The sequence below is a fragment of the Oncorhynchus mykiss genome, chromosome 7 (genome assembly GCF_013265735.2).
Source record: "Oncorhynchus mykiss isolate Arlee chromosome 7, USDA_OmykA_1.1, whole genome shotgun sequence".
Lineage (NCBI taxonomy): Eukaryota > Metazoa > Chordata > Actinopteri > Salmoniformes > Salmonidae > Oncorhynchus > Oncorhynchus mykiss.
Window position 1 is genome coordinate 13,639,547 of NC_048571.1, and position 18,617 is coordinate 13,658,163.

The window sequence follows — 18,617 nt, forward strand, 5'->3', positions numbered from 1 at the left end:
CACTAACCATTCGCACATATAGACATAATGACATTTGAAATGGCTTTATTGTTTTGGAACTTTTGTGAGTGTAATGTTTACTGTTCATTTTTTATTGTTTATTTCACTTTTGTTCATTATCTATTTCCTTTGCTTTGTCAATGTAAACATGTTTCCCATGCCAATAAAGCCCTTAAATTGAAATTGAATTGAGAGAGAGGGAGACACAGAGACACACAGAGAGAGAGAGAGAGACACAGAGAGAGGGAGAGAGAGAGCGAGAGAGAGAGAGACACAGAGAGAGAGGGAGAGCGAGCGAGAGAGCGCGAGCGACAGCGAGAGAGAGAGCGAGAGAGAGAAGAAAAGAGAACTAGAGGAGCATGTGACAGAGTAGAGAAGGAGAGAGGAAGTGTACAGTAGAAGAGAAGACAAAGGTGTAAAAGGGTGATTATTACTAAATATTTTCTCAGATTGTTCTGGCAATTCTAACATAGACACTTTTGGGAGGAAAAATGTTCAACAAGCTTTTTACATTTGTATCACAAACAATGTGAGAAAATCCAGATGAAAGTGGCCATATAAGGCCCTTTTTAGACCTATACATGCCTCCTGTGAGACCCTATGATCTGTGAGCCGTACATGATACAGACAACATCTTGGTGCCATTATACTCCTTATAGTGTGTTCTAAAATACGGAGTAGGAAATCCCATCGCTCTCCCTCTCTCTCCTGCAGGTTGAAGTGAGTGTGATGTTGTATAATCTGAAAGGAGGAGATGCTACAGTGCCCTCCTGCAGGTTGAAGTGAGTGTGATGTTGTATAATCTGAAAGGAGGAGATGCTACAGTGCCCTCCTGCAGGTTGAAGTGAGTGTGACGTTGTATAATCTGAAAGGAGGAGATGCTACAGTGCCCTCCTGCAGGTTGAAGTGAGTGTGACGTTGTATAATCTGAAAGGAGGAGATGCTACAGTGCCCTCCTGCAGGTTGAAGTGAGTGTGACGTTGTATAATCTGAAAGGAGGAGATGCTACAGTGCCCTCCTGCAGGTTGAAGTGAGTGTGATGTTGTATAATCTGAAAGGAGGAGATGCTACAGTGCCCTCCTGCAGGTTGAAGTGAGTGTGACGTTGTATAATCTGAAAGGAGGAGATGCTACAGTGCCCTCCTGCAGGTTTAAGTGAGTGTGATGTTGTATAATCTGAAAGGAGGAGATGCTACAGTGCCCTCCTGCAGACCTAGGCTAGTAGTTAGTTTCACCAGACAACAAGACACCTCACGGAGAAGGCTGCACTGTGCCACTACTCTGATATACAAAGGTTTCCTGTCGCTCAGCACATCTCGAACACCTGTTAAAGTGTATGTCTTAATAGATTACACACACACCCTCAGCATACAGTGTTAATGAGGCGTGCACACACACACACACACACACACACACACAGTTACTCACTGCAATGCGTAGCAGGGTCCCCTTGACGGCGGTCCATCTGTCCTGGCGGCGGTCGATGACCAGGATGAAGCCCACTCCAGACGCTGTCAGACTGCAGGAGAGCGAGACACGGTCACCACAGCAACATGGATGTGTGTTTATGTTACCACGGTTACATGGATGTGTGTGTATCCTCCTAATGACAGGACCCTTGACTGCTCCAAGATCACAGGCTACCCACAGGCAGTGGCATTATTACGCTCAATCCCTGTGTGTGTGTGTGTGTGTGTGTAGATTGTGTACAAAAGTACGAGGAAAGTGTTGCTGGCAGCACACGTTTACATCTCAGTCAATTAGCAGATGCTCTTAACAAGAGAGACAACCACACACACATAAATGTGAAAGAGTCAATGCTGCTGAGGTGGTCCATGTACATCAACACAGCCATGAGCAAATCCATCATCCATCCATCACCCTGCTGTGCACGCACGCACGCACGCACACACACACACACGGTAGAAAACACACTACCAAAATTTTGCCTCTTCCTCAGGTTAATCCCATTGATGTGACACGACAGGATACGTCTGTTATTCCCAAATGTTATTCCCAAAACCTCCTCAATAGAATGTCATCTCCTTCTCCCATTCCTTTTCTCTGTTATTCCGGTTTTCCCTCTCTGCAGATCCCGTTTGTTAAGCACCAGTGTTCTGTTTACAGCTCTGATAGAACGGGAGCCAACCACCAAGCCCCCCGAGAACAACGATCTTCTGCCTACCCGCTTCTCTACACCAGCCAATCAACTCAGCCCTGCATCTCCCCCATAGCCTATCACAGAGCAGCATACGGATGATGGACAGCGGTGGCGGGAGTGTGTTTGAATGGCTCATGAACAGAAGGGGGCGGGACATCTGATGGAGAATGAGATGGGATCCACCCCCCTTTAGCTGGTAGGTGAGGGAACCGCAAAAGTGTCATTAATTCAATTGCCGCCATGACAGTGGTGCACACACACACACACACACACACACACACAGCTTTCTTCTCGCTTTAGCTATAGAGCTTCCCCTCCCCTCCCCCTCGTCTCATTGGCTCTCTCTCTCTCTCCCCCTCCTTTCCTCTCTCTCTCCCTCTCTGCTCAGCAGCATGTGTGTTGGCAGTGAGGAGAGCACATAAGTAAAGGACAAGGATGAAGCCATAGAGATAGAAAGAGAGATTTATAGAAATTAAGGTAGAGATGAACAAAGAGAGAGAGAGAGGACAGAGAGAAAAAGGAGAGGAGAAAGTGCAGAGAGCATGCATCTTGTGAGATAAAACAGACGGTGATATGATTTATCCAGTGGTACTAATCAGGACCGTCCATAGTGCTGAACTGGCAGCATGATGGATGTTTCTCTATTGGACACCGTGTTAAATACAACACTCTGATTCAGAGATAAACTCATAGTAATTAAACACCCAGGACACCCCGTCTACACCCCCACAATACCCCCGCTTTCTCTTTTATATCTCCTCTTCCAGCTCCCTCTTTCTACCCCCTTACAGTCGCTCACGCTTTTGGTCTGGCGAGTGCGCTAGAGAGAGAGAGAGAAAGAAAGAGTGAGTAAGTAAGCAAGAGAGAAAGGGAGAGGCACAGAGAAAGAGAATGAAAGCGAGGGAATAAATGAAAGCAAGCTAGAGAGCACAACAGAGAAAGCACCCCCCCTCTCTCAATTCAATTCAAGGGGCTTTATTGGCTTGGGAAACATATGTTAATAGTGCCAAAGCAAGTGAGGTAGATAATATACAGAATTGAAATACACAATACAAATGAACAGTAAACATTACACTCACAGACGTTCCAAAAGAATATAGACATTTCAAATGTTATATTATGTCTATATACATTGTTGTAACGATGTGCAAATAGTTAAAGTACAAAAGAGAAAATAAATAAACATAAATATGGGTTGTATTTACAATGGTGTTTGTCCTTCACTGGTTGACCTTTTCTTGTGGCAACAGGTCACACATCTTACTGCTGTGATGGCACACTGTGGTATTTCACCCAATAGATATGGGAGTTTATCAAAATCGGGTTTGTTTTCAAATTCTTTGTGGATCTGTGTAATCTGAGGGAAATATGTTGGGAAGGAGGTAAGGAAGTGCAGCTCAGTTTCCACCTCATTTTGTGGGCAGTGAGCACATAGCCTGTCTTCTCTTGAGAGCCAGGTCTGCCTACAGCGGCCTTTCTCAATAGCAAGGCTATGCTCACTGAGTCTTTACATCGGGTTACTTCCGGCGCCGACAGAGATGGCCGCTTCGCTTTCCTAGGAAACTATGCAGTTTTTAGTTTTTTTACGTGTTATTTCTTACATTGGTACCCCAGGTAATCTTAGGTTTCATTACATACAGTCGAGAAGAACTACTGAATATAAGAGCAGCGTCAACTCACCATCAGTACGACCAAGAATATGACTTTCGCGAAGCGGATCCTGTGTTCTGCCTTTCACCCAGGACAACGGAATGGATCCCAGCCGGCGACCCAAAAAAACGACTTCGTAAAAGAGGGAAACGAAGCGGTCTTCTGGTCAGACTCCGGAGACGGGCACATCGCGCCCCCTCCCTAGCATACTTCTCGCCAATGTCCAGTCTCTTGACAACAAGGTTGATGAAATCCGAGCAAGGGTAGCATTCCAGAGGGACATCAGAGACTGTAACGTTCTTTGCTTCACGGAAACATGGCTCACTGGAGACGCTATCGGAGTCGGTGCAGCCAGCTGGTTTCTCCACGCATCGCGCCGACAGAAACAAACATCTTTCTGGTAAGAAGAGGGGCGGGGGCGTATGCTTTATGGTTAACGAGACGTGGTGTGGTCACAACAACATACAGGAACTCAAGTCCTTCTGTTCACCTGATTTAGAATTCCTCACAATCAAATGTCGACCGCATTATCTACCAAGGGAATTCTCTTTGATTATAATGACAGCCGTATATATTCCCCCCAAAGCAGACACATCGATGGCTCTGAACGAACTTTATTTGACTCTTTGCAAACTGGAATCCACATATCCTGAGGCTGCATTCATTGTAGCTGGGGATTTTAACAAGGCTAATCTGAAAACAAGACTCCCTAAATTGTATCAGCATATCGATTGCGCAACCAGGGCTGGCAAAACCTTGGATCATTGCTATTCTAACTTCCGCGACGCATATAAGGCCCTAACCCGCTCTCCTTTCGGAAAAGCTGACCACGACTCCATTTTGTTGCTCCCTGCATACAAACAGAAACTAAAACAAGAAGCTCCCGCGCTGAGGTCTGTTCAACGCTGGTCCGACCAATCTGATTCCACACTCCAAGACTGCTTCCATCACGTGGACTGGGATATGTTTCGTATTGCGTCAGACAACAACATTGACGAATACGCTGATTCGGTGAGCGAGTTCATTAGAAAGTGCGTTGAAGATGTCGTTCCCATAGCAATGATTAAAACATTCCCAAACCAGAAACCGTGGATTGATGGCAGCATTCGCGTGAAACTGAAAGCGCGAACCACTGCTTTTAATCAGGGCAAGGTGACCGGAAACATGACCGAATACAAACAGTGTAGCTATTCCCTCCGCAAGGCAATCAAACAAGCTAAGCGTCAATATAGAGACAAAGTAGAATCGCAATTCAACGGCTCAGACACAAGAGGTATGTGGCAGGGTCTACAGTCAATCACGGATTACAAAAAGAAAACCAGCCCAGTCACGGACCAGGATGCCTTGCTCCCAGGCAGACTAAATAACTTTTTTGCCCGCTTTGAGGACAATACAGTGCCACTGACACGGCCCGCAACCAAAACATGCGTACTCTCCTTCACTGCAGCCGAGGTGAGTAAAACATTTAAACGTGTTAACCCTCGCAAGGCTGCAGGCCCAGACGGCATCCCCAGCCGCGCCCTCAGAGCATGCGCAGACCAGCTGGCTGGTGTGTTTACGGACATATTCAATCAATCCCTATCCCAGTCTGCTGTTCCCACATGCTTCAAGAGGGTCACCATTGTTCCTGTTCCCAAGAAAGCTAAGGTAACTGAGCTAAACGACTACCGCCCCGTAGCACTCACTTCCGTCATCATGAAGTGCTTTGAGAGACTAGTCAAGGACCATATCACCTCCACCCTACCTGACACCCTAGACCCACTCCAATTTGCTTACCGCCATATAGGTCCACAGACGATGCAATCTCAACCACACTGCACACTGCTCTAACCAATCTGGACAAGAGGAATACCTATGTGAGAATGCTGTTCATCGACTACTGCTGGGTTCTATAACTGATTCAAGTATTTTTAGCCAGATCCTAATTGGTATGTCGAATTTTATGTTCTGCAGACTTTTCTAGCGCCCTCGCCAATTCATTGATCTATATGTTGAAGAGGTTGGGGATTAAGCTGCATCCCTGTCTCACCCCACGGCCCTGTGGGAAGAAATGTGTGTTTTTTGCCTATTTTAACCGCACAAATGTTGTTTGTGTACATGGATTTTATAATGTTGTATGTTTTTCCCCCAACACTGCTTCCCATCAATTTGTATAGCAGACCTTCATGCCAAATTGAGTCAAAGGCTTTTTTGAAATCAACAAAGCATGAGAAGACGTTGCCTTTGTTTTGGTTTGTTTGGTTGTCAATTAGGGTGTGCAGGGTGAATACGTGGTCTGTCGTACAATAATTTGGTAAAAAGCCAATTTGACATTTGCTCAGTACATTGTTTTCACTGAGGAAATGTATGAGTCTGCTGTTAATGATAATGCAGAGGATTTTCCCAAGGTTCCTGTTGACGCATATCCCACGGTAGTTATTGTGGTCAAATTTGGTCTAGCTAATTGGAATTTGTTGTCTGTATATTTGATAATTTCATTGAGGATACCATCAACACCACAGGCCTTTTTGGGTTGGAGGGTTTTTATTTTGTACTGTAGTTCATTCAAGGTAATTGGAGAATCCATCTCTCTTATCTATTTATTTGATTTATTACACCTTTATTTAACCAGGTAGGCAAGTTGAGAACAAGTTCTCATTTACAATTGTGACCTGGCCAAGATAAAGCAAAGCAGTTCGACACATACACAGAGTTACACATGGAGTAAAACAAACATACAGTCAATAATACAGTAGAAAAATAAGTCTATATACAATGTGAGCAAATGAGGTGAGATAAGGGAGGTAAAGGCAAAAAAGGCCATGGTGGCGAAGTAAATACAATATAGCAAGTAAAACACTGGAATGGTAGATTTGCAGTGGAAGAATGTGCAAAGTAGAGATATAAATAATGGGGTGCAAAGGAGCAAAATAAATAAATACATAAATAAATAAATAAATACAGTAGGGGGAGAGGTAGTTGTTTGGGCTAAATTATAGATGGGCTATGTACAGGTGCAGTAATCTGTGAGCTGCTCTGACAGCTGGTGCTTAAAGCTAGTGAGGGAGATAAGTGTTTCCAGTTTCAGAGATTTTTGTAGTTCATTCCAATCATTGGCAGCAGAGAACTGGAAGGAGAGGCGGCCAAAGGAAGAATTGGTTTTGGGGGTGAACAGAGAGATATACCTGCTGGAGCGCGTGCTACAGGTGGGTGCTGCTATGGTGACCAGCGAGCTGAGATAAGGGGGGACTTTACCTAGCAGGGTCTTGCAGATGACATGAAGCCAGTGGGTTTGGCGACGAGTATGAAGCGAGGGCCAGCCAACGAGAGCGTACAGGTCGCAGTGGTGGGTAGTATATGGGGTATTGGAGGCTATTTTGTAAATGACATCGCCGAAGTAGGATGATCAGTTTTACAAGGGTTTATTCGGCAGCATGAGTGAAGGATGCTTTGTTGCGAAATAGGAAGCCAATTCTAGATTTAACTTTGGATTGGAGATGTTTGATGTGAGTCTGGAAGGAGAGTTTACGGTCTAACCAGACACCTAGCGATTTGTGGTTGTCCACATATTTTAAGTCAGAACTGTCCAGAGTATTGATGTTGGACAGGCGGGCAGGTGCAGGCAGCGATCGGTTGAAGAGCATGCATGTAGTTTTACTTGTATTTAAGAGCAATTGGAGGCCACGGAAGGAGAGTTGTATGGCATTGAAGCTCGCCTGGAGCGTTGTTAACACAGTGTCCAAAGAAGGGCCAGAAGTATACAGAATGGTGTCGTCTGCGTAGAGGTGAATCAGAGACTCACCAGCAGCAAGAGCGACATCATTGATGTATACAGAGAAGAGAGTCGGTCCAAGAATTGAACCCTGTGGCACCCCCATAGAGACTGCCAGAGGCCCGGACAACAGGGCCTCCGATTTGACACACTGAACGAACTCTATCAGAGAAGTAGTTGGTGAGCCAGGCGAGGCAATCATTTGAGAAACCAAGGCTATCGAGTCTGCCGATGAGGATGTGATGATTGACAGAGTCGAAAGCCTTGGCCAGGTCAATGAATACGGCTGCACAGTATTGTTTGTTATCGATGGCGGTTAAGATATCGTTTAGGACCTTGAGCGTGGCTGAGGTGCACCCATGACCAGCTCTGAAACCAGATTGCATAGCGGAGAAGGTATGGTGGGATTCGAAATGGTCGGTAATCTGTTTGTTGACTTGGTTTTCGAAGACCTTAGAAAGGCAGGGTAAGATAGATATAGGTCTGTAGCAGTTTGGGTCAAGAGTGTCCCCCACTTTGAAGAGGAGGATGACCGCAGCTGCTTTCCAATCTTTGGGAATCTCAGACAACACGAAAGAGAGGTTGAACAGGCTAGTAATAGGGGTGGCAACAATTTCGGCAGATAATCTTTAGAAAGAAAGGGTCCAGATTGTCTAGCCCAGCTGATTTGTAGGGGTCTCTCACATCAGAGGTACATGGGGCTGGAGGGCGGCAGTATCCACAGGAGAGTTGTCTGCTTTATGAACACCCCCTGGTCTTAGTAACATGTGAGCTCATGATCACACATATCATCACCCAGTCACACACCACAACTGAATATATACATCTCAGGTAGAACCTCATTCATGCATTTGATACAGATGGGTTCCCTCCGGCTGTAACGAATGGATAGTATATGATACTATATTACTTAGAAATATATATGTTCTTTCTTGTTTTGTCAATTCAGATTTGTCTGAAATTACATCTTTACAGAACTCCTTTCTATGACAAACTGCTTCCATATAGCAGCTGAGCCCTGGAGTCTTTTAACTGACAGACCCCGTTAGTCTCTTTCATTAACACCTCCACACCAGTCATGCTCTGTCTCTCCAAGCCCCCCCCCCCCCCCCCCCAGCCAACTCCCACAGGAGTCAGGGGTTAAAGGTTTCACCATTAGCTAATGGGGAGGGGAGGATATGGTCCATTTTATGACTTTTCTTTAGTTATTCAACATTTATTAATATCAGGAATTCCTATTGAGATTGAGAATATCGTGGGATATCTGGCCAAGAAGGTAGTTAGTTCCTGTATAGAAACAGGACTAGCATAACGTCCAGGACATACACCCCATGTACCTGGACATACACCCCATGTACCGGGCCATACACCTTGTGTACCAGGACATACACCACGTGTACCAGGACATACACCACGTGTACCAGGACATACACCACGTGTACCAGGACATACACCACGTGTACCAGGACATACAACACGTATACCAGGACATACAACACGTATACCAGGACATACACCACATGTACCAGTTGCAGCAACGTTGAGGTGTAATAGAGATGCCAACTATAATGGTTAAGATACAGTCCTGCATAAGACAAGTTCACTTTGTTGTAGGGAGATTCATTGTTCTGTTCAGACAAAGGAACTGTGAAAATAGTTCTACACTGACATCTGCTGGTAGGCATTGTTACCACACTACTTTGTATAGTTGAGGAAGTGATGACAAGTTCAAGCATCAGAGTGTGCAATGCATTGTGTGTGTGTGTGTGTGTGTGTGTGTGTGTGTGTGTGTGTGTGTGTGTGTCACCTGGGCACACTGGTCAGGTAGGTCAGCACGTTGTGGAACTCTTCCTCCTGGAGCTCGCCAAACGCAGGGAATTCTGGGAACACGATGATGGGACTGCCGTTCTCAGCTCGGCCCCCTGGGAAAGAAATGGGGACGTTTGATTGATTAATTGATTACATTTGTTCAACAAGGCCATTCCCAGTGGAATGAACACACAGAGCAGCGGTTCCAGCCTCTCCTTGGGGACCCTCAGCTGTTCCATGTATTTTAACTATCCCACAGTTAGCAAACCGGATTCAACTTGTCAGCTAATCATCAAGCCCTTTGTGAAACGTCTGGGGGTCCCGAGGAGAGGTTTTGAGGACCATTGACCCGGAGGAATCATGTGACGGTCTGAGTGGGGGAGGGGGAGATTAGAGGATGAGATATAGGATCTGTCTTCTCTCACAAAGCCTGGTGTTACTGCGGCTCTGCAAGCTGCAATAATAGTCTTTTCTATTTTTATTCTTCCTTTTTAACTCTGCGTTGTCGGGAAAGGACTCGCGAGTAAGCGTTTCACGGCAAAGCCTACACCCGTTGTATTCGGCGCCTGTGACAAATCATATTTGACTTGATTTAGTGCTAGAGGAGGGTACAGGGAATGAGAAATGTGGTGAGTAGAGACAAAGAGACAGGCGGTCTGTGTGAATCTGGTACCAGATGACTAGAGCAGAACCAGAGCACTGTGCCCTGATCCATCTGGTACCAGATGACTAGAGCAGAACCAGAGCACTGTGCCCTGATCCATCTGGCACCATGTGTGTACACCTGCCTGAGTAGGCAACTAGAGGACCAGGTTAATGATTACAACACAAAACAAGGCCTGGAGACACAGACAACCTCCAGGGGAGAGGACAAACAGAGAGAACCGGGGAAGAGGAACACAGCAGGAGTCTTTTTAATAATAAAAAAAAAATAATACCCCGCTTTCTCCCTAATTTCGTGGTATCCAATTGTTTAGTAGCTACTACCTTGTCTCATCGCTACACCTCCCGTACGGGCTCGGGAGAGATGTGTCCTCCGATACACAACCCAACCAAGCCACTGCTTCTTAACACAGCGCCATCCAACCCGGAAGCCAGCCACACCAATGTGTCGGAGGAAACACCTGGCAACCTTGGTTAGCGCGCACTGCGCCCGGCACGCCACAGGAGTCGCTGGTGCGCGATGAGACAAGGATATCCCTACCGGCCAACCCCTCCCTAACCCGAACGACGCTAGGCCAATTGTGCGTCGCCCCACGGACCTCCCGGTCGCGGCCGGTTACGACAGAGCCTGGGCGCGAACCCAGAGTCTCTGGTGGCACAGCTGGCGCTGCAGTACAGCACCCTTACCCACTGCACCACCCGGGAGGCCTACAGCAGGAGTCTTTAATGACACAGCTAAAACAGTAGCGCTGCGTCACACTCTCATCCGCTGGGCTTGGAGTCATTCTAGTGGCGTACCAAGGCTGTAGCTTAGAAGTATGAATTAGAACTAGACCAAGGATCATCTTCATCAGCTGTGTGCTCATGTGACTACTCAGAGGGTGGGCAGCTGTCATGAACACACACACACACACACACACGCATCACCCCTGGCAACCACGGAGTTATTAACCACACTGACAGAGAGATGTGAAGACAAACAAGGAACTGAAGGAACTGAAGCTTGTGAAATTCAGTTAGAGACACACACACACACACACAGACACACACACACACACACACTCTCGCTCTCAACGGGTGGAGTGTTAAATTCAGTCACACACTCAGCAGCCAATCACAGCAGCACATAGTGCCACACACACACTTGGCTCTTCCAACCGTTGCCGGGCCAGGTTGCCAAGTGGATCGCCGTGTCGATTAATTAGTCACGGGCCGTCGCCGTCTCCGTGCCGTTATTATCCGTGGTAACCCGACGTGGGGCCCTATCTGGGTTGGCATCGCCGTAGTAACGGAACAAACTGAGTTGGCCCAACTCTTTGGAAATATGGGTCTGGTGTAGAACGGTTTTCCTCAGTTTTCCCCCAAAGGTCAAATCGTTGCAAAAGTCATAGTTTAGTTAAGTCATTTAGTTAAGTCATACAACAGAAATCAGTTTGAACAACACTGCTGTACTCTGTCAGCCAGAGTGCTATTCCTGTACTTTTATAAATAGGAAAATGCTGACGGATTCTGTTTTGATGTTTAGGCCAGCTACTTCACTCAGCTACTTCATTCAGCTACTACTTTGTGATATGATTGTTGCTCCATCAGTGGCTGTGTCAGCTTTGGGGATGGTTCACGGTTACTAGCTTCTGCCATATTGCTAAAGATTTTTCCATCTGTGAAGGGAGATCTTCAAGGGCCTTGGCATAGCGTTGGGATTGGCTCACTCGGATGTTTGGGATTGAACCACTATGAGAGGTAACTATGAAGGAGGGAGCGATGGAGGGAAAAGAAAAAGACTGACCTGAGAGGAAAGCAAACCGTTTCCTGAGGTCAGGATCGATGTCTGCAGCAAACAGACGATCACTCTCCTGCTGCATGATGTCATCTGGAAGATAAGAGACAAAAAAACATCAACTACAGTTACAGTAACATATAGTATTTACAACAACAGATACAGTAACATACAGTATTTACAACAATAGATGACAGTTACAGTAACATACAGCTCAGTCTTACAGCCCTGGGCGTAAGACTGAGCTGTAAATACTGTAACATACAGTATTTACAATAATAGAACATAGTATTAGTCACACAGAGCACCTGGAATGACATGACAGAGAGAGAGAGGAGCAGAGACTCCACTGACCCACTTCTCAAGGAGAAGTCTCCCCAAATCCCCCCCCTTCTCCAACTTTCATCCCCAGTCTCAGTGAGGAAGAGAGTGCGGGAGGTGAGGCTGAGGAGAGGAGTAGAGAGGGGAGGAGGAGAGAGGGGAGAGGCTGCGGGAAGAGGCTGAGAGGAGGGGGAGAGGCAGAGAGAGTATTATTGTAAATACTGTATGTTACTGTACCTGTCATCTATTATTGTAAACCCGAAACAGCAAGCAGATGTAAAAGCACGGTGGCTCGGAAAAACTCCCTAGAAAGGCCCGAACCTAGGAAGATACCTAGAGAGGAACCAGGCTGAGGGGTGGAGATTATAACAGAACATGGCCAAGATGTTCATAGATGACTAATCAAGTCGACAATCTACTGGCAAATCCTTTTCAATCCTTGTCATATGAAGAGAAATTATAGATGAAACGTATCGGTGCTCATCGGTCATGAACATTACACAACAAGTTGGAAATCACAAATTCAACAATGAGTAGTTTGGAAGGAATCAGTGGCTAACTGCAAGTGTTGCAAAGCAATCACTAGCCTGCTAGTCAGACGAGTGGGCGTGTGGTCCAAGTCTGGGTTTAAGGGTCTCTTTTCCAAGCTTAAAATGATAAACATTCAACACCATGGTTGAATACATTGGCCATACTGTCAATCCAACATGACTTCTGGCGGTTCAAAACAACTGGAAACTCAGAACTGGGAAATGGGAGACTTCAGTGAGTTCAAGACAACTGGGAACTCTGAACAAAACTAGCTCCGACTGGGAAAATACGGTCATACAACTCAGAATTCCAAGTCAGGAACTCGAGAATCTTTCTTGAGCTCCGACCTGAAGATCACTGATGTCATGATTCAACCTTGTGCTTTTCTGAGTTCCCAGTTGTCTTGAATGCACCATAAATCCAGAAAATGCCATACTTTGATGACAAAGTTTGATGACAAAATTTGCCCACGCAGGACCGCCGCACCTCCTTCCTGTTCAAGTGAGCACAGCACAACAAGGTCCAAAAAATGTCTTATATGCTGCTGCATAAATGATGTAATATGCCAGGGAGATATGTATACTGTAGCTAAGAAAGTAATAGTAAGTGTATGTTGTGTCGTAAGCTGTTAGTAGCCCATGTGCCTCACTCTAATAGTTTGTTCCTTTCCCCCGTCATAATTCAGCGTACTGTTCTGACTTGGTGGTGCACATGTAGCCTATAACCTGCTTTAGAGAAATGTAATCATCGAATATTGTAAGAGCTTTCACTGTCTGCTTATGTGCCTCCTTTATTTATCCTACAGTTCTGACTTGGTGTACAGGGATAATACTGTAAGAACAGTCCATGTTCTGAATTCTGTCGCTGTACATTTCAAAAGTGCTGAACAAATAGTTATATTGACTATGTCTGTCCTAGCTCGGTCATTAATGTCTTAATAGAAATTACGGATGGCCTCCTATCCGCTCGTCGTCCCATTTGTACATCTCAATTGTCAATAGAAACCACATTTGTTTAAGCATGTCAGCCATATCAGCTATGTTTTTTTAAAGAGGCAGTAAATGAGGCTGAATGAACTGTTTTGCCGCCAGACAAGGCTTCGCTGATAGCCAGGTGTATTGGTGGTAAGGATTCACTACTTGGTGCTGAAAAGAAAGCTCTTCTATTGGGACAGCTTTATGTAGGCCCTAACAGTCTGTGGGCACCGTTTGTCACCGTTATAGTGCCATTAATGTATTGTTTAGCGTTGTGTAGTGTGGCTTTGCTGGCATGCGTATATTTTTTTTCTTGAGTTTGCCCCACCAAGATTTACATGCTAAAATCGCCACTGCCAACCTGTCAACCTGTCAGGCTTAGCTAACTCCAACCAGCTGGAGCCGGGAAGACTAGCATCCACACAGTGAGTGGGTCCATAGGGATCAAGGTTGAGAAACACTAATGCAGTCTATTCTAGAACCATAGACATGCATGCTGGCAGTCACTGTCAGTATTCAGTCTGATGTTGGTGTAATGCATCAGGACAGGTGGACAGGCAGCCCTGGGTGGTAGGTAACAACTCAGTCTAACAGCCCTGGGTGGTAGGTAACAGCCCAGTCTAACAGCCCTGGGTGGTAGGTAACAGCTCAGTCTAACAGCCCTGCGTGGTAGGTAACAGCTCAGTCTAACAGCCCTGGGTGGTAGGTAACAGCTCAGTCTTACTACAGCCCTGGGTGGTAGGTAACAGCTCAGTCTAACAACCCTGGGTGGTAGGTAACAGCTCAGTCTTACAGCCCTGCCTGGTAGGTAACAGCTCAGTCTTACAGCCCTGGGTGGTAGGTAACAGCTCAGTCTAACAGCCCTGGGTGGTAGGTAACAGCTCAGTCTAACAGCCCTGGGTGGTAGGTAACAACTCAGTCTAACAGCCCTGGGTGGTAGGTAACAGCTCAGTCTAACAGCCCTGGGTGGTAGGTAACAGCTCAGTCTAACAGCCCTGGGTGGTAGGTAACAGCTCAGTCTTACTACAGCCCTGGGTGGTAGGTAACAGCTCAGTCTTACTACAGCCCTGGGTGGTAGGTAACAGCTCAGTCTAACAACCATGGGTGGTAGGTAACAGCTCAGTCTTACAGCCCTGGCTGGTAGGTAACAGCTCAGTCTTACAGCCCTGGCTGGTAGGTAACAGCTCAGTCTTACAGCCCTGGGTGGTAGGAAACAGCTCAGTCTTACAGCCCTGGGTGGTAGGTAACAGCTCAGTCGAACAGCCCTGGGTGGTAGGAAACAGCTCAGTCTTACAGCCCTGCGTGGTAGGTAACAGCTCAGTCTAACAGCCCTGCGTGGTAGGTAACAGCTCAGTCTTACAGCCCTGGGTGGTAGGTAACAGCTCAGTCTAACATCCCTGGGTGGTAGGTAACAGCTCAGTCTTAAAGCCCTGGGTGGTAGGTAACAGGTCAGTCTAACAGCCCTGGGTGGTAGGTAACAGCTCAGTCTTACAGCCCTGGGTGGTAGGTAACAGCTCAGTCTAACATCCCTGGGTGGTAGGTAACAGCTCAGTCTTACTACAGCCCTGGGTGGTAGGTAACAGCTCAGTCTTAAAGCCCTGGGTGGTAGGTAACAGCTCAGTCTAACAGCCCTGGGTGGTAGGTAACAGCTCAGTCTAACAGCCCTGCGTGGTAGGTAACAGCTCAGTCTTACAGCCCTGGGTGGTAGGTAACAGCTCAGTCTAACATCCCTGGGTGGTAGGTAACAGCTCAGTCTTACTACAGCCCTGGGTGGTAGGTAACAGCTCAGTCTTACAGCCCTGGGTGGTAGGTAACAGCTCAGTCTAACAGCCCTGGGTGGTAGGTAACAGCTCAGTCTTAAAGCCCTGGGTGGTAGGTAACAGCTCAGTCTTAAAGCCCTGGGTGGTAGGTAACAGCTCAGTCTAACAGCCCTGGGTGGTAGGTAACAGCTCAGTCTAACAGCCCTGCGTGGTAGGTAACAGCTCAGTCTAACATAGTTAATTTAATAGCATGGTTAGGATAACACTTTGGCCCAAACCCAGAAACCCACTCTCTCGATTAACGCCCCCCCCCCCCCTCCCTCCCTAGAGAGAAGCTGCCACCGAGCAAAGGATGTGTGTGAGTATATATTTCTAATTCTCCAATACATCTAACTTAAACATGTCTTCTAAAAATAGACCTTGTAGTACTTCTCGCTCTGTGTTTTCCCCTCTTTCTTCCTGGTACTAGAGGTAAGGAACGTCTCTAACCCATTCAGTTCCATTGAGAACTAAGGGCCCTACCCTCCTCACCGAGTGCATTGTATATGATGTGTAGAGATGTGTTCAGTCTCGTCACTGTGGTCTGTGAGCGCTCCAACTGAGACCCGGAGAAAAGCCACCAAAACAGGCCTGTGCCAGCCAGGGAACTCTTAAGCAGCACAAAACCACACAACACCCCCAACTTCCTCCCAACCAGGCCAACACAGGCCCCACGTTTTGAGGTTGATGGGGGCCAAGAATGCGGCCCACCCCCTGCCACCTCTCCACTCATTCACAATCAGGTCAGGGGCTTAATCAGTGAAGGTCAAGGTTTACAATGTGGAGAGAGAGCTAACCTGAAATTAGACAGAATCATTTCTACTCTATGCAACACATTTCTATCATGTAAGGTTTTATATCTTGCCATATTCCTTCTTGTCAGTTAACTATTGTATAACCTAACAAGTTAAAGCTCAGATCTGGATGGATGATAGCTCAGAGAGGGAGAGAAAAGGGGAAAAAGGAGGAGGGAGAGGAGAGGAAAGGGAAAAAAGGAGGAGGGGGAGAAAAGGGGGAAAAGGATGAGGGAGAGGAGAGGAAAGGGAAAAAAAGGATATGTGGGGAGAAAAGGTCAAAAAGGAGGAGGGAGAGGAAAGTGGAAAAAGGAGGAGGGAGAGGAAAGTGGAAAAAGGAGGAGGGGGAGGAAAGGGGAAAAGGGAGGAGGGGGAGGAAAGGGGAAAAAGGAGGAGGGAGAAGAAAGGGGAAAAAGGAGCAGGGAGAGGAAAGTGGAAAAAGGAGGAGGGGGAGAAAAGGGGGAAAAGGAGGAGGGAGAGGAAAGGGGAAAAGGAGGAGGGAGAGGAAAGGGGGAAAAGGAGGAGGGAGAGGAAAGGGGGAAAAGGTGGAGGGGGAGGAAAGGGGAAAAGGAGGAGGGAGAGGAAAGGGGAAAAGGAGGAGGGCGAGGAAAGGGGAAAAGGAGGGGGGAGAGGAAAGGGGAAAAGGAGGGGGGAGATACTCCATTGAAAGGAGGCCAGGGTTCTATTACTAATGCCTACATTGTTAATGTGGAGACATGGGTCTAGTTGAGCTGTGGGGACTGGGAAGACAACTACACAGTTCTTTCCAGTAATGGAGATTCTACAGAGGTCTCTCTCTCCACGTTCCTTCTATGCGTTTTATCGAATGCTATCAGAGCTAAAACAAAAGATCCGACCAACATTTTTTGTTGAATAGTTTACAATGCATTTTCACTCCAGTCATGACATTCCTTTCACATGATCGTGTGACCCCACTGACACAAAGGTTCACACATGCACCAACATGGTAGTTACCATGCCTCTGTGCTACACAGAGTGCTACTCCCTCTCCTGTCCCATGAATCTCTCTTTGTTCGGTCATCATGTTCCCACAAGCAGCCGGCAGTAAAACACGTTAGCAGCCTGGAAAGACCTCCTTGCCTTTACACGTCTGGTCTGAAGGACAAAGTCACTATCACAGGTGGTACAGTCCTTGATGTCGCCCCTTGAAAAATACAGTATAATCACCCAGTCTGACATTAACCCCTAGACCCTAACCCCTCCCCTTTATTTAACCCCTACAGCTAACCCCTCTGTTCGCTGGTCCATGCAGTAATTTCATGTGTTGTTGTGGTATGTGGTGTATGGGCAGGGTGGGCAGGGCAGTCTTGGTATGTGGACTGAAAGGCAACAGATTGTATTGGGGATGTGGAAGTATGCGTGTGTGTGTGTGTGTGACGTGGCGCACCATGCTGTGTGGAGCGCCAGGCTGTGTGGAGCGCCAGGCTGTGTGGAGCGCCACGCTGTGTGGAGCGCCACGCTGTGTGGAGCCCCACGCTGTGTGGAGCGCCACGCTGTGTGGAGCGCCACGCTGTGTGGAGCGCCATGCTGTGTGGAGCGCCATGCTGTGTGGAGCACCATGGAGCACCATGCTGTGTGGAGCACCATGATGTGTGGTTATGACGTGGAGCACCATGCTGTGTGGAGCACCATGCTGTGTGGAGCACCATGCTGTGTGGGTATGACGTGGAGCACCATGCTGTGTGGAGCACCATGCTGTGTGGAGCACCATGCTGTGTGGAGCACCATGCTGTGTGGTTATGACGTGGAGCACCATGCTGTGTGGAGCACCATGCTGTGTGGAGTGCCATGCTGTGTGGAGTGCCATGCTGTGTGGAGCGCCATGCTGTGTGGAGCGCCATGCTGTGTGGAGCACCATGCTGTGTGGAGCACCATGCTGTGTGGAGCACCATGCTGTGTGGAGCGCCATGCTGTGTGGAGCGCCATGCTGTGTGGAGCACCATGCTGTGTGGAGCGCCATGCTGTGTGGAGCACCATGCTGTGTGGAGCGCCATGCTGTGTGGAGCGCCATGCTGTGTGGAGCGCCATGCTGTGTGGGTATGACGTGGAGCACCATGCTGTGTGGGTATGACGTGGAGCACCATGCTGTGTGGAGCGCCATGCTGTGTGGGTATGATGTGGAGCACCATGCTGTGTGGGTATGACGTGGAGCACCATGCTGTGTGGAGCACCATGCTGTGTGGAGCACCATGCTGTGTGGAGCGCCATGCTGTGTGGAGCGCCATGCTGTGTGGGTATGACGTGGAGCACCATGCTGTGTGGAGCACCATGCTGTGTGGGTATGACGTGGAGCACCATGCTGTGTGGGTATGACGTGGAGCACCATGCTGTGTGGGTATGACGTGGAGCACCATGCTGTGTGGGTAT

General features: G+C 47.5%; 1 protein-coding gene across 10 annotated transcripts in view; it reads right to left on the bottom strand.

Moving 5' to 3' along the window:
• LOC110527347 (guanine nucleotide exchange factor DBS) overlaps positions 1–18,617 on the bottom strand; it is a 69,673-nt gene that overhangs the window by 24,875 nt on the left and 26,181 nt on the right. For 9 of the 10 annotated variants that reach the window (XM_036982634.1, XM_036982641.1, XM_036982637.1 and 6 more), the window contains 3 exons: positions 11,820–11,903; positions 9,369–9,483; positions 1,428–1,518 (listed from right to left, as the gene is read on the bottom strand). In XM_036982634.1, coding sequence (XP_036838529.1) covers positions 1,428–1,518; positions 9,369–9,483; positions 11,820–11,903 — 290 coding nt within the window. Of the gene's footprint in view, positions 1–1,427; positions 1,519–1,937; positions 2,146–9,368; positions 9,484–11,819; positions 11,904–18,617 lie in introns of those variants that run through there. The other variant, XM_036982642.1, reaches the window with a different exon arrangement.